Raw genomic sequence first — 16,962 nt, 5'->3', positions numbered from 1 at the left:
TTTCCTGAGGACATTGCTCAAGACAATTCTGAATATAGAAGCCTCCAGGAAAATTTTTAAAAAGACATCCTTTTCCATAGAGTATTCTCTCAGGAATTTTCTGTCACTTATCAATCCAGCCAGCCAGCCATCCTATACACAGTGTTTAACACATGGTAAGTGCCACCTGCCATGCTTAGCACTGGAAGGGACTGGGGTGTGTGTGTTTATTTTGGTACATATCGTGAGGTTCCGGTTTATGTTGCCATTTAGTAGATAGATACCTAAGGTATTCATTCCAGCACTTTTTACTGAAGTGAACTGCCGTTTCCCTTGTATCTCTGAAGACCTCCTTGATTTCCTACTAATATTAACAGTGGAACTTATTTATGTATACGAGGCTCTGCCCCTGGGCGTTCCATTCTGTTCTAGAGACCCTGTACAAGAATATTTAAATCACGGTGGCGTTAAACACGTTTTAATATCTGATAGGGCCAGTTTCTGCGCAGTGCACATTTTTTTTTTTCCCTTTCAGGAACGTGTTCGGGCCCGCGGCAGGGGGCGGGGTCGCGCCTCCTCCGCGTCTCTGGTGAGAGTGGAGCTTCACGGACGCAGAGATGGAAATGCCGAGGCTGCTCCCGGCTCGCGGGACACGACAAAGCGGCGGGGCTAGCAGCCCCGAGGGCGGCGGCCGGATCCGCGGAGGTCCTGACCCGCGGGCCGGTGAGGCCTCGGCGCGACGCCTCCTGCTGCTCCGGGGCCCCCAAGATGGCGGGCCCGGGCGGCGGCGTGAGGAGGCCAGCGCGGCTTCTTCGTGCCCAGGCCCGGGCCCGAGCCCGTTGGCGCTGAGGCCCGATCACGCTAGCGGCGGCGGCAGCGGCGGCGGCAGCGGCGGCGATGACTTCTTCCTGGTGCTGCTGGACCCGGTGGGTGGAGACGTAGATACCGCGGGCGCTGGCCAGGCCGCAGGGCCCGTGTGGAGGGAGGAGGCCGGGCTGGGCCCAAGGCTCCTGGGGGGCGAAAGCGGCGCGAACCCCGAGGGCCGCCCTGAGCTGGGCCCCAGCTGCCTCTCCGCTATCCCCGCGCCAGTCCCGGCCCTGGCCCCGATCCCCGCACCAGGCCTGGGCCCTGCCGCGGCCTTCGCAGGCACTGTCACCATTCACAACGAAAACCTGCTGTTGAGCTTGGAGAACGGCGTCCTCACTCTGGCCACGCCCCCACCGCCAGCCTGGGCGCCTGGGGTCGCCCCTGCCCCACAGCCCCGGGGTCTGATAGCCCCACAAGCTGGGATCCTGCACGCCGCGCAGCCTGGAGATTATCCTGAGCTGCCGCCCGACCTCCTGCTGGCGGAGCGGGCAGAACCTGCGCCTGTCCCAGCACCCAAGGAGGAGGCTGAGGGCCCAGCTGCTGTTGAGAGCCCCTGCGGGCCGCCAGGTCCAGGCCAGGGCGTGTTGGTGTACCTGTGTCCTGAGGTGCAGTGCGGACAAACCTTCGCCAAGAAGCACCAGTTGAAGGTGCACCTGCTGACACACAGCAGCAGCCAGGGCCAGCGGCCCTTCAAGTGCCCCCTGGGTGGTTGCGGGTGGACCTTCACCACCTCCTACAAGCTCAAGAGGCACCTGCAGTCACACGACAAATTGAGGCCCTTTGGCTGCCCAGCAGAGGGCTGTGGCAAGAGCTTCACCACCGTGTATAACCTCAAAGCACACATGAAGGGCCACGAGCAGGAGAACTCATTCAAATGTGAGGTGTGTGAGGAGACCTTCCCCACACAGGCCAAACTCAGTGCCCACCAGCGCAGCCATTTTGAGCCTGAGAGGCCCTACCAGTGTGCGTTTTCCGGCTGCAAGAAGACGTTTATCACAGTGAGTGCCCTGTTTTCCCATAACCGCGCCCACTTCAGGGAACAGGAACTCTTTTCCTGTTCCTTTCCTGGTTGCAGTAAACAGTATGACAAGGCTTGTAGGCTGAAAATTCACCTACGCAGCCACACTGGTGAGAGACCATTCCTTTGTGACTTTGAGGGCTGTGGCTGGAACTTCACTAGCATGTCCAAACTCCTAAGGCACAAACGGAAGCACGACGATGACCGGAGGTTCATGTGCCCCGTGGAAGGGTGTGGGAAATCTTTCACAAGGGCTGAACATCTGAAAGGCCACAGCATAACCCACCTGGGCACGAAGCCTTTTGTGTGCCCGGTGGAAGGTTGCTGTGCCAGGTTCTCTGCTCGCAGTAGCCTCTACATTCACTCCAAGAAACACTTGCAGGATGTGGACACTTGGAAAAGCCGATGCCCTGTCGCCACTTGTAATAAACTCTTCACATCCAAGCACAGCATGAAGACCCACATGGCCAAAAGGCACAACCTGCGCCAGGATCTCTTAGCTCAGCTGGAAGCTGCAAATTCTCTTACACCCAGCAGTGAACTTACCAGCCAGGGGCAGAGTGACCTCAGTGATGCTGAGCTTGTGTCTCTCTTCTCTGATGTGCCTGGTAATAGTTCTGCTGCAGTACTGGACACGGCATTGGTGAACTCTGGGATCTTGACTATTGATGTGGCTTCTGTGAACTCAACTCTGGCAGGAAACCTCCCTGCTAATAATAATAATTCCTTAGGGCAGGCGGTGGACCCTCAGGCCTTGATGGCCACCAGTGACCTTCCTCAAAGTTTGGATACCTCACTCTTCTTTGGAACGACAGCAGCAGGTTTTCAGCAGAGTCCCTTAGATATGGATGATGTCTCAAGTCTAAGTGCGGGGCCGTTGGCATCTCTGAGCTCTTTGGCTGTGAAAAACTCGACTCAAGAGCCCCAAGCTTTGACCCCTAGCAGTAAGCTAACAGTAGACACAGATGCTCTGACTCCTTCAAGCACCCTTTGTGAAAACAGTGTCTCAGAACTACTGCCACCAACCAAAACGGAATGGAATGTACATCCTGACTCTGACTTCTTTGCACAGGAGGAAGAAACCCAGTTTGGATTCTCCAATCCAGCAGGAAACCATGGCTCTCAGAAAGAAACAGATCTTATCACAGTGACTGGCACCTCATTTTTGGTATGAACTAAACTCTGTTCATTCCTTGCCACATGGCTTACTTTTATTGATGGCACTCAATTTTGAGAATGTTCTGGACTGAATGCTTAAATACAGTCATTTCTTATAGGTCTGAAGAAGAACAGAGCCCTGGGCTACAAGTTTGGAGATTTAAATCCTGATCTTGAGTCTGGAACTGGCGGGTTGTGTGACCTTGAACAAGTCACTTATCCTATTTGAGCCTTAATTTCCTTATTTATAAGATGAGGTGGTTTGAATAGATTGTTCATGAGGTCATTTTAGCTCTATTTTCTTGAGTTTGTGCTCTTTCTTGAAAATTTTTGGACCTTTTACAGTGATTAACAACTGCATGTGCTGCTAATATAAGGAAAAGTGCACTGAGAGTTAATGATCGGAGAACGTGCAACTGGTGTTTAATTGTAAAATTTTAGTGGAAATTTTTGCAGTGCCAAAATATTTCTGAAATCTAGTGATAGTGCTTAAAAAAGAAAGCTGAAAGTCTGGGTTAGCTCTTTTTACATTTTTATCTTTCTAGCCTCTTTTTTTGTTTATTTTTTTTGATGGAAGGCTGTGTTGGCGAAAGTGCCAAGGCTTTGATATGACTCAGAGTCAGGAATATTGACTTTGTGGTGTTGAAAAAGTGGCCTTAAATAAGTCATTTTCTCTTACTAACCCTTATTTCCCTAGGAGTCATGACTTCATTGTAATTTACACATATCTGATGCATTGTAGACTTCCTTTTCTATCCTATTAGTTAGGTTTAGAGGGAAAATGTTTTGTACTTTGGCATGCTTTAGTGAAGTTTTATGACCTTTGCTGCCCTCTCATTCCCTTCTTCAAAGAGAAACAATTAGCATAATTTAACATCATGCTTGTGCAGCCAGTAATGCTTGATGTGGGTTACCAAACAGAAAAGGGAATCTCTGTCTTCCACAGATTAAGGAATTTTTACCGCACAATTCTGTGACTTTGCCAACTTGTTCATTAGACCAGGACAGTGTCTTTGCTCTGCCTTGAAAGCTGTCTTGTAGAGTGACGGAAGAGCCTGTGGTTCCAAGAAAATCTGGAAATGGACCAGAGTAAGATTTTCTTCCCTATGTGCTCCAGAAAGTTCATCGTTTGCCTTCTTCCAGAGTTGGAATGAGAGATTTACTTTGCATTTTGAGTAAATATTGTCTGTCTTACCTGAGCATAGCATTTTATAGTTTATGTAGCACTTTTACAACTGTTATATTTGATCCTCACAATATTTTGAGATAATTGTGGCAAAGTTGCAACTATAAGTCATATTAATATTTACTTAACTCATGTCTGTGTTTGTGTGTGTGTGTGTGTTTGTATGTACATCAACTTTCATTCTACACTTCAGAGATTCATGGTAACTTTTGTTTATAATCACTTGTTCTGTTCCACCATAATTGATGTCTGTTATCTTCTGCCAGCTCTGCTCCCTCTCTAAACTGTTCTCTCACATGTGCATTACATTCCTTGCCATGATCTCTGTTTTTTTGAATTAGGTAAGTTTTTTTTCATGGTCACCATCTCTCAACCATTCAGGACATGGCCCATTTTTCAGACTCAATATTACTGCAAGTCTGAATTAAGAAATTATTTTCTGGAATTAGAGGTCAGAGTGTTTGTATATGAATCAAATAATAATGGGCATATTTTATGTAAGGTTTTAGTGAGACATGTAGTTTTTTATTTTTCTAATTTTTTTACTATGTAATTCTGCTAGCAAACACTATTGCTCTGAAGCATTCTAATCCAGTACTGTTTGTATGTACGTTTGTCGATAACAATTATTGTAGCACTTTGGCAGTGCACTTTATAATTTGCCATCTTGAAATGCATCTGTACTGTCTAATTTTTAAATTGGTTGTACTCATTCAGTGAAAACGCAAAAAGTATACATCAATTTGTAATCCAAAGAAATGGTCAGAGTGTAATTGTTTCTAACCATTTAACAGTTCTCCCTCAGCACTTTTGAAAAATTTTAAGCCCATTTTAGAAATGTGTTGTCATTACTTAAGTCCAAGAGGAAGGTCTTAAGCATCTGTTAATATATATAACCATAAAGATATTTTAAAATCCTGTCATTTTTGTTTCTTTTATCCCTCATTAAAAATGATCTTAAAATATGCTTTTGTTATATTCTGTGGCATTGTCAAAGGACAGGCTCTGTTTGTCTTGAAGATAAAAATTTTGTATTTATGGGCCCACATGGTTTCTTTCAGTCAATTTGGTGAAAAGATTTCTCACTCTATACCATTTTTCCAAACTGATGGTGAAAATAGCATGAAACTACAGTCAGAAGTATCACTACAAGTATAATGGTTATATTTTTGTTAGTGTTGGCATAAATTTGCCATTCAGAAGAAAACAATGGGGTATGATTTAATATTATCTCACTTGCTTTTTGTGCTTTTTCAATCTTTGATTTATTAAAATTTTGCCAATTGAAATCATAATAACAAAATACTTTGTAGAAAAGTTTGCATCCCCAGGGTGTTGATCATGAGTTAAAATACTTTTATCTTGACATTTTTACCTTGATCTCACTATAGTATTACATAATTGAAAGCCTTGAGTAATAGAAGTAAAACTTGATAAAATATAAGGGCCATTTTTCTCTGGATCAAATACTTCGTATTCCTATCCAGGAAAAAGAAAAGAAGGGTATTTATGATTATTCCTTGATTCCAGATAAAGCATTGATTAATTCCCTGTTTGTGAATATCCATAATCCCTTAGTAATTACTGACATCAAACAGATCCACTTGATGATTTGGTAATAAAACCTAATTTGGTTGCAGCTCACTCAAACTATTGATAACAGTGATGATTGAAATATAAGACTGAGCTGAAATTTATGTAATTCATGGTTCTGAACAAAAGCTTTGCTTAACAATTTTTTAGAAAGTGAAATATGTTATGCACATTTAGAGAACAGGTTATCAAGCACTTTGTCAGAACACAACTATATATTCAAAGCAAAACACTTATTACAAATGAATTTTTTATATTTTTCAAATCTAAGTTGATTTGGTAACATTATAAGCTTATTGTATATTTCATGCTAATTTACTGCCTATATACAAAACACAAGATAGAAGAGTACTAGAGATTCAGATAAGAGGAATAAAATGTGAGCTACTTCTTAATTTTGGAAAGGAAATGCAAATTTACATTAAATATTTGACATCAAAACAATATCAGCAAGTGTGTTTTCAGACATTAAATTAATGGCTTGGAGGAAAGGAGGAGCAATAGCTATGCTTAAATGTATGGTTAGATTTAATTACATAGATAAGAAAATAGATAAATTCCAGTCAGGAGAAAAAAAGCACAAGGAAAGAATTTGAAATGCAATTGGCTACAAAACACTTGGAAAGACAATTAGCTCAAATGCAGGATGCATGTTTGATAAGTGCTAGGTCTTAGGATTAGACTGTAAATATGGAACCAATCTCTGAAGAGCTATGAAAACCAGTCACACTGGATAGGACTTTATTCTAGACATGTTTAAGAGTCAGTGAAAATATTAATATTTAAGAAGAGAAGTTAAATGATGAATATACAGAAAGTTTAATATAGTAGATGTGTACAATGTGAATTTGGTTAGGAGAGATAGGAAAATCATTTAGGACTCTACTGTAATAATTTCAGGGTTCTGTGAAGAAGGCTTGGACTGGAATTGTGGCAGAAAACGACAGATTGGAGATGTTTCTAAATTGGAGAAACGTATAACTTGAAGACTCACTGAATATATGAGACATCTATGAGAGGAAGGTCAGAAATGATGCTTTAAGGATTTTTTTTGAAAAATAAAACTTGCATTTTATTAACATAAATAAAAGGTTGGGTATTGACTTTTTTCAGGAATATACACTGAAAGAAAATTAATTTAGGGCATGTTTAATTTATTGAGAAATGAAGAATCAGTTATCCCTGAATAAACTATTCATATTGTGGGTTATACACACCATTAGACAGGGGCCATTTCATCTCTCTTGGCTCCTTCATATAGTCTCAGATTTACATTCAATGTCTGTACTCTTGTTTGCCTTTGAATATTAATATCTGCAGTCACCTTCAACCTCATACAACACTCTCCCACAATCAGTTCAGTTCAGTCGCTCAGTCGTGTCCGACTCTTTGCGACCAATGAATTGCAGCACGCCAGGCCTCTCTGTCCATCACCAACTCCAGGAGTCTACCCAAACCCATGTCCATCGAGTCAGTGATGCCATCTAACCATCTCATTCTCTGCCGTCCCCTTCTCCTCCTGCCTCCAATCCTACCCAGCATTAGGGTCTTTTCCAATGAGTCAACTCTTTGCATGAGATGGCCAAAGTATTGGAGTTTCAGCTTCAACGTCAGTCCTTCCAATGAACACCCAGGATTGATCTCCTTTAGGATGGACTGGTTGGCTCTCCTTGCAGTCCAAGGGACTCTCAAGAGTCTTCTCCAACACCATAGTTCAAAAGCATCAATTCTGCGGTGCTCAGCTTTCTTCACCGTCCAACTCTCACATCCATACATGACCACTGGAAAAACGATAGCCTTGACTAGACGAACTTTTATTGGCAAAGTAATGTCTCTACTTTTAAATATGCTATTTTAGGTTGGCCATAACCTTCCTTCCAAGGAGTAAGCATCTTTTAATTTCATGGCTGAAATCACCATCTGCAGTGATTTTGGAGCCCCCCAAAATAAAGTCTGACACTGTTTCCACTGTTTCCCCATCTATTTCCCATGAAGTGATGGGACCAGATGCCATGATCTTAGTTTTCTGAACGTTTAGCTTTAAGCCAACTTTTTCACTCTCCTCTTTCACTTTCATCAAGAGGCTCTTTAGTTCCTCTTCACTTTCTGCCATAAGGCTGGTGTCATCTGCATATCTGAGGTTATTGATATTTCTCCCGGCAATCTTGATTCCAGCTTGTGTTTCTTCCAGCCCAGCATTTCTCATGATGTACTCTGCATATAAGTTAAATAAGCAGGGTGACAATATACAGCCTTGACGTTCTCCTTTTCCTATTTGGAACGAGTCTGTTGTTTCATGTCCAGTTCTAACTGTTGCTTCCTGACCTGCATACAGGTTTCTCAAGAGGCAGGTCAGATGGTCTGGTATTCCCATCTCTTTCAGAATTTTCCACAGTTTATTGTGATCCACACAGTCAAAGGCTTTGGCATAGTCAATAAAGCAGAAATAGATGTTTTTCTGGAACTCTCTTGCTTTTTCGATGATCCAGGGATATTGGCAGTTTGATGTCTAGTTCCTCTGCCTTTTCTAAAAGCAGCTTGAACATCTGGAATTTCATGATTTACGTATTGCTGAAGCCTGGCTTGGAGAATTTTGAGCATTACTTTACCAGCATGTGAGATGAGTGCAATTGTGCGGTAGTTTGAGCATTCTTTGGCATTGCCTTTCTTTGGGATTGGAACGAAAACTGACCTTTTCCAGTCCTGTGGCCACTGCTGAGTTTTCCAAATTTGCTGGCATATCGAGTGCAGCACTTTCACAGCATCACCTTTGAGGATTTGAAATAGCTCAACTGGAATTCCATCACCTCCACTAGCTTTGTTCGTAGTGATGCTTTCTAAGGCCCACTTGACTTCACATTCCAGGATGTCTGGCTCTAGGTGAGTGATCACACCATCATGATTATCTGGGTCATGAAGATCTTTTTTGTACAGTTCTTCTGTGTATTCTTGCCACCTCTTCTTAATATCTTATGCTTCTGTTAGGTCCATACCATTTCTGTCCTTTATTGATCCTATCTTTGCATGAAATTTTCCTTTGGTATCTCTAATTTTCTTGAAGAGATCTGTAGTCTTTCCCAATCTGTTGTTTTCCTTTATTTCTTTGCACTGATCGCTGAGGAAGGCTTTCTTATCTCTCCTTGCTATTCTTTGGAACTCTGCATTCAGATGGGAATATCATTCCTTTTCTCCTTTGGTTTTTGCTTCTCTTCTCTTTCCACCTATCTGTAAGGTCTCCTCAGACAGCCATTTTGCTCTTTTGCATTTCTTTTCCATGGTGATTGTCTTGATCCCTGTCTCCTGTACAATGTCATGAACCTCTATCCATAGTTCATCAGGCACTCTGTCTATCAGATCTAGTCCCTTAAATCTATTTGTCACTTCCACTGTGTACTCGTAAGGGATTTGATCTAGGTCATACCTGAATGGACTAGTGGTTTTCCCTACTTTCTTCAATTTAAGTCTGAATTTGGCAATAAGCAGTTCATGATCTGAGCCACAGTCTGCTCCCGGTCTTGTTTTTGCTGACTGTGTAGAGTTTCTCCATCTTTGGCAGCAAAGAATATAATCAGTCTGATTTTGGTGTTGACCATCTGGTGATGTCCATGTGTGGAGTCTTCTCTTGTGTTGTTGGAAGAGGTTGTTTGCTATTACCAGTACGTTCTCTTGGCAAAACTCTATTAGCCTTTGCTCTGCTTCATTCTGTACTCCAAGGCCAAATTTGCCTGTTACGCAAGGTGTTTCTTGACTTCCTCCTTATTCATTCCAGTCCCCTATAATGAAAAGGACATCTTTTTTGTGTGTTAGTTCTAGAAGGTCTTGTAGGCCTTCATAGAACCGTTCAACTTCAGCTTCTTCAGCGTTACTGGTCGGGGCATAGACTTGGATTGCTGTGATATTGAATGGTTTGCCTTGGAAACGAACAGAGATCATTCTGTCGTTTTTGAGATTGCACCCAAGTACTGCCTTTCAGACTCTTTTGTTGACCATGATGTCTACTCCATTTCTTCTAAGGGATTCTTGCCCACAGTAGTAGATATAATGGTCATCTCAGTTAAATTCACCCATTCCAGTCCATCTTAGTTCGCTGATTCCTAGAATGTCGACATTCACTCTTGCCATCTCCTGTTTGACCACTTCCAATTTGCCTTGATTCGTGGACCGAACATTCCAGGTTCCTATGCAACATTGCTCTTTACAGCATCGGACTGTGCTTCTGTCACCAGTCACATCCACAGCTGGGTGTCATTTTTGCTTTGGCTCCATCCCATCCTTCTTTCTGGAGTTATTTCTCCACTGATCTCCAGTAGCATACTGGGCACCTACTGACCTGGGGAGTTCATCTTTCATTGTCCTATCTTTTTGCCTTTTCATACTGTTCATGGGGTTCTCAAGGCAAGAATACTGAAGTGGTTTGCCATGCCCTTCTCCAGTGGACCACATTCTGTCAGACCTCTCCACCATGACCCATCCGTCTTGGGTGGCCCCACAAGGCATGGCTTAGTTTCATTGAGATAGACAAGACTGTGGTCTGTTTGATCAGATTAGCTAGTTTTCTTTAATTTTAGTTTCAGTGTGTCTGCCCTCTGATGCCCTCTCCCAACACCTACCATCTTACTTGGGTTTCTCTTACCTTGTGCGTGGGGTATTTCTTCATGGCTGCTCCAGCAAAGTGCAGCCGTTGCTCCTTACCTTGGACAAGCGGTATCTACTCTCGACGGCCCCTCCTGACCTTGAATGTGGAGTAACTCCCCTCGGCCCTCCTGTGCCCAAGCAGCCGCTGCTCCTTGGGCCTGGGGTAACTCCTCTTGCCCCCGCCCCCAGCCCCCGGTCCAGCCTAGTTCCTCTCAGCCACCACCCCCAGCCTGGCCTAGCCCCTGTTGGCCGCCGCCCGCGGCCCCCGGCCCGGCCTAGCTCCTCTCGGCCGCCGCCCCCGGCCCCCAGCCCGGACTAGCTCCTCTCGGCCTCGCTTCTGCGCAGAGCCGTCACAGCCGCCTCGCTTCTGCGTGGAGCCGTCGCAGCCGCCTTGCTTCTGCATCAAATTTGTATCTCCCACATTACTCTGCATCAAAATGTGCTGTTACCTCATCTGGCAATATTTTCTTACTACTATTCTCTTCCCTACTATGGATATTCAATAGATGTTTTATGCAGTCCTTAGTAATATGATTTATTATTCTCCAGAATTGAAGGGTGCTGTGTAGTCATTACTTTCAATAGTTCCTCAATATAAACTCTGATAGACTGAATTTTACCTATATTTTTCTCATATTAGAAGAGATAGGACTAGAATTGTCCAAAACTAACTTCCATGTGATCCTTGGGGCTCCTTTTTCATGATTCCCTCTGTGACTAACAATGTGGTGTAGGAACTCAATCACAGGGATCACATCCTCTCATTTATATATCCTAGCATATTTTCCCATTTTTTTGTTACCCTTACCACTAATGGTGATAACTCAGAAGGAATGGAGTCCAAAGAAAAAGTGAGAGAGCAAAAAAATAGTATAAATAATTACATAGCAATTTTATTTTGTTCGATGGTGAATTTTGCCATCTGATGTTCCGTCATCAACAGAACACTTCATCTCACTCTGATTTTCTGCTAACATTTCAGTCAATTCAGTTCAGTCTTTCAGTCGTGTCTGACTCTTTGTGACCCCATGGACTGCAGCATGCCAGGCTTCCCTGTCTACCACCAAGTCCTGGAGCTTGCTCAAACTCATGTCCATCGAGTTGGTTATACCATCCAACTATCTCATCCTTTATCGTCCCCTTCTCCTCCTGCCTTCACTCTTTCCCAGCATCAGGGTGTTTTCTGAGGAGTCAGGTCTCTGCATCAGGTGGGCAAATTACTGGATCTTCAGCTTCAGCATCAGTCCTTCCAATGAACATTCAGGGCTGATTTCCTTTTCAGTTGACTGGCTTGATCTCCTTGCAGTCCAAGGGACTCTCAAGAGTCTTCTCCAACATCACAGTTCAAAAGCATCAACTCTTCAGCACTCAGCTTTCTTAATATTCAAACTCTCATGTTCATACAAGACTACTGGAAAAACCATAGCTTTTAGTAGATGGACCTTTGTTGACAAAGTAATGTCTCTGCTTTTTAATATGCTGTCTAGGTTAATGATAGCTTTTCTTCCAAGGAGCAACCCAGGGAGTTTGGGTCGGGAAGATCCTCTGGAGAAGGGAACAGCAATCCACTCCAGTATTCTTGCCTAGAGAATTCCATGGGCAGACCATGGGGTCGCAAAGAGCTGGACACAGCTGAGTGACTAACACTTTCATGTTTGTCATAGATTTTTTTCCAAGGAGCAAGGTAACATTTATGGACCTGAAAAAACACTTGGCCTACAGAAAACCATTCACTATTTTAAACAAAGCAAGACAGTGATTTTAAGAGCACTAATAAAGTGTGAATCCCTTAGGAATATCTCTTACTGTTATCAGCTTTTTAAGAAATGGATAATTATTGAGTGCTTACTCTGTGTGAGACCCTATAAAGTTTAAAGCAAAAGCTTGCATGCATGCTAAGTTGCTTCAGTCGTGTCTGACTTTGTGACCCTATGGACTGTAGCCTGCCAGGCTCTTCTGTCCATGGGATTCTCCAGGCAAGAATACTGGAGTGGGTTGCCGTGCTGTCCTCCAGGGGGTCTTCCTAACCCATGGATTAAACTTGTGTCTCTTACATCTCCTGCATTGGCAGGTGGGTTCTTTAACAATTCATTCAAATAAACATTTTGAGCACATATTTGACAATCTGTCCTTATGCTCACAAACATTATTATATAAATAAAACTCAAGCAATGAAAAATAATATATAGTCAAGTTCTAAATGGTTATAGTTTAGAATGGTAAAGATTTAAATAGCAGCTGTCATTCTTAGAGTATGGACTAAAAATTGTGATAAGGAAAAAATTCAATACACAGATTATCACAGGTACTTCAAAAAATTTTAAGAATCTAAACTTTAATTTGGTATACAGCAATTAGATTAAACTACCCTAAATTAAAATTTAAGCAAAATTTTGAGTGGTACTTAAATAATTATAGCAGAATCCTTTGGCAAATACGTTTTAAATTATGCTTTATTTCTATTTATTCTATACTGGAATCCTGAATGTAGTGTTATATATGAAAGTGATCTTCTGGAAATCATATAAAATAAATGTCATTTTCAAAGAGAAAACTATAGATAATAGTACTAAGATAAATAAAATTTCTTAACACATTTGGAAAGGGGAACAAAGTCCACCATAGCAAAACATGACTCTCTTTATTGACAAGCAACACTGTGTTTCCGAGATGAAAAACAATTACAAATGGTAGCAAAAACAAAGACATTTCAGCTCTAGGCATTCTCCCTTTGGAATGAAGCCAAAAATTATTAATCTTTGCAGGTTCTATTTCCCTTTCTTGTTTACACGATACAATGGAGGGATAACTGCAGTATGAAACATTATGCTGGATGTGGAAGAAGGAAGCTGGTTACATATCTGTTTGTGGGGAATTAGCCAAAACAGAGAGCTGAAGTGGAAATTCCTCAGGCAATGACTCAGTGAATAGAGTAAAAGTTCATTCCAGGATAGTTCCAATTTTAGAATGTATACTGCTGGACAGATATTTTTCCCTCTTGATTCATGTTGAAATTAATTAATAACAAACATAGCATTTAGCATTTCTAAGGAAATGCAACATTTTTCTCCCTTAAAGTCACCTTATGTTCCTGTGGTTCTTGGATTTTATTATTATTACTCTATTGTTAATTGCCAATAATATAAATAAGAACTGTTATCAGATGCCATGACATACTAATAGAACAAAGAGGATGTCATATTTATTATTTTTGCCTCACTTACCAGAATATTGATTAAGTAAAACTTGTTTTTCTATTTCTTTTCCTTTGAAGATTCACTTTCCCATGGCCATGTCATTGTTTATGTACTTAGAAAGCAATAGGACTTTGGAGCACTGTTAAAATATTAATGTTTTTGCAATTATAACCTTAGTAATTTGGCTACCTTGAAAATGGAGAAACCTGGGCCAGATGTACTACTTCCCTGGAGAGGGCATATGGAAAGGAATGAAGGACAAGTTCATTGGGAAAAAAAGAAATTCATTTCTGTTATTAAATCAGACTTTGTTTTATCAATCTGAGTGATTAATCTTGTATATTTTACAGCATATTATAGTCTGCTTTTGGAAGACTCTATGTACAAGATTGAGTCTTTCTTTAGATGAGACTTTAGAAATTTGGTGACTTTTAATATATTTAATTTTTATTGAATTATAATTGGCATACAGTATGTTAGTTTCAAGTGTACAGCATAGGGATTTGACAATTTTTTTGCTTTTAATTAATTAACGAATTTTCTTTTTAATTTATTTTTTATTGAAGTATAATTGCTTTGCAGAATTTTGTTATTTTCTGTCAAACCTCAACATGAATCAGCCATAGTTATACATATGTCCTTTCCATTTTGAACCTCTGTCTCATCTCCTTCCCCATCCCACCCCTCTAGATTCATACAGAGACCCTGTTTGAGTTTCCTGAGCCATACAGCAAATTCCAGTTGGCTATCTATTTTACATATGGTAATGTAAGTTTCCATGTTACTCTTTCCATACATCTCACCCTCTTCTCCCCCCTCCCCATGTCCATAAGTCTATTCTCTATGACTGGTACTCCATTGCTGCCCTGTAAATAAGTTCTTTAGTACCATTCTTCTAGATTCTGTATATTTGTGTTAGAATACGATATTTATCTATCTCTTTCTCATTCACTTCACTCTGTATAATTCTAGGTTCACCCACCTCATCAGAACTGATTTAAATGTGTTCCTTTTTATGGCTGAGTAATATTCCATTGTGTATATGTATCACAACTTCTGTATCCATTCATCTGTTGATGGATATCTAGGTTGCTTACATGTTCTAGCTATTGTAAATAGTGCTGCAATGAACAATGGGATACATGTGTCTCTTTCAGTTTTGGTTTCCTCAGGGTATATGCCTAGGAGTGGGATTGCTGGGTCATATGGTGGTTTTATTTCTAGTCTTTTAAGGAATCTCCATACTGTCTTCCATAATGGCTGTATCAATTTACATTAACCAACAGTGCAAGAGTGTACCCTTTTCCCCACACCCTTTCCAGCATTTATAGTATGTAGAATTTTTGATGATGGCCATTCTGACTGGTGTGAGATGATATCTCATTGTAGTTTTGATTTGCATTTCTCTAATAATGAGTGATGTTGAGCATCTTTTCATGTGTTTGTTAGGCATATGTATGTCTTCTTTGGAAAAATGTCTGTTTAGGTCTTTTTCCTGCTTTTTGATTGGGTTGTTTGTTTTTCTGGCATTGAATTGTACGAGCTGCTTGTATATTTTGAAAATTAATCCTTTCTCAGTTGTTTCATTTGCTATTATTTTCATCCATTCTGAGGGTTTCCTTTTCACCTGGCTTATAGTTTCCTTCTTTGTGCAAAAGCTTTTAAGTTTAATGAGGTCCCACTTGTTTACTTTTGTTTTTATTCCCGTTACTCTAGGAGGTGGGTCATAGAGGTCTTGCTTTGATTTATGTCATTGAGGGTTCTGCCTATGTTTTCCTCAAAGAGTTTTATAGTTTCTGGTCTTACATTTAGGTCTTTAATCCATTTTGAGTTTATCTTTGTGTATGGTGTTAGAAGTGTTCTTATTTCATTCTTTTACACATAGCTGTACAGTTTTCCCAGCACCATTTATTGAAGAGGCTGACTTTGCCCCATTGTATATTCTTGCCTCCATTGTCAAAAAATAAGGTACCCATCAGTGCATGGGTTTATTTCTGGACTTTCTATCTTGTTCCATTGGTTTATAATTCTGTGTTTGTGCCAATACCATACTGTCTTGATGACTGTAGCTTTGTAGTATAGTCTGAAGTCAGGAAGGTTGAGTCCTCCAGCTCCATTCTTCTTTCTCAAGACTGCTTTGCCTATTTGGGGTCCTCTGTGTTTCCATATGAAGAGTGATATTTTTTGTTCTAGTTCTCTGAAAAATGTCGTTGGTAATTTGATAGGGATCTCATTGTATCTGCAGATTGCATTTGGTAGTATATTCATTTTCACAATATTGATTCTTCCTTCCCAGGAACATGGAATATCCCTCCGTCTGTTTTCTTTTGTCTTTTTAGGGAAGTTTATTCCTACATATTTAATTCTTTCTGTTGAAATTGTGAATGGGATTGATTCTTTAATTTCTCTTTCTGATTTTCCATTTTTAGTATATGGAAAAGAAAGTGATTTCTCTGTAATGATTTTGTATCCTGCTAAACTTTGCTAAATTCACTGATTAGCTCTAGTAATTTTCTGGTGGTGTCTAGGGTTTTCTATGTAGAGCATCATGTCATCTGCAAACAGTGAGAGCTTTACTTTTCTTTTCTGATCTGTATTCCTTTTATTTATTTTTCTTCTCTGATTGCTGTAGCTAGGACTTCCAAAACTATATTGAATAATAGTGGTGAAAGTGGATACCCTTGTCTTGCTCCTGATCTTAGGGGGAATGCTTTCAGTTTTTCATCGTTGAGAATAATGTTTGCTTTAGGCTTATCATATATGGCCTTTACTATGTTGAGGTAGGTTTCTTCTATGCCCATTTTTTTGAAGAGTTTTAATCATAAATGGGTGCTGAATTTTGTCAAAGTTTTTTTCTGCATCTGTTGAGATTGTCATATGATTTTTATCTTTCAGTTTGTTAACATGGTGTGTCACATTGATTAATTTGCATATATTGAAGAATCCTTGCATTCCTGGAATAAACCCAATTTGATCATGCAGTATGAACTTTTTGATGTGTTGTTGAATTCTGTTTGCTAAAATTTTGTTGAGGATTTTTGGATCTATGTTCATCAGTGATATTGACCTACTGTAGTTTTCTTTTGTGTGTTGTCTTTGTCTGGTTTTGGTATCAGGGTGATGGTGGCCTTGTGGAATGAGTTTGGAAGTGTTCCTTCCTCTGGAATTTTTTTGAAAGAGTTTTGAAGGATAGGTATTAGCCCTTCTCTAAATGTTTGATAGAATTCTCCTGAGAAAGCATCTGGTCCTGGGCTTTTGTTTTTTGGGAGATTTTTGATCATAGCTTCAATTTCAGTGCTCGTAATCAGGTTGTTCACAATTTCTATTTC

At 40.9% G+C, this 16,962-nt stretch overlaps 1 protein-coding gene across 3 annotated transcripts in view; it reads left to right on the top strand.

The window, feature by feature from the left end:
• The first annotated feature begins 520 nt into the window (after positions 1-520).
• Positions 521-16,962, top strand: part of LOC145536377 (zinc finger X-linked protein ZXDB-like) — a 51,378-nt gene continuing 34,936 nt past the window's right edge. For 2 of the 3 annotated variants that reach the window (XR_014075809.1, XM_081565590.1), the window contains exon 1: positions 521-3,032. Coding sequence is in view for 2 of the 3 variants with exons in the window: in XM_081565590.1 (XP_081421716.1) it covers positions 597-3,032 (2,436 nt within the window). In the remaining variant the exon portion in view is untranslated. Of the gene's footprint in view, positions 3,033-6,701; positions 6,825-16,962 lie in introns of all 3 variants that reach the window. The other variant, XM_081565589.1, reaches the window with a different exon arrangement.

Source organism: Giraffa tippelskirchi, chromosome X (genome assembly GCF_054371585.1).
Source record: "Giraffa tippelskirchi isolate mGirTip1 chromosome X, T2T-mGirTip1v1.2.pri, whole genome shotgun sequence".
Classification (NCBI taxonomy): domain Eukaryota; kingdom Metazoa; phylum Chordata; class Mammalia; order Artiodactyla; family Giraffidae; genus Giraffa; species Giraffa tippelskirchi.
Note: the sequence above shows the minus strand (reverse complement) of the source record. Positions and strands in the feature narration are given on the sequence as shown.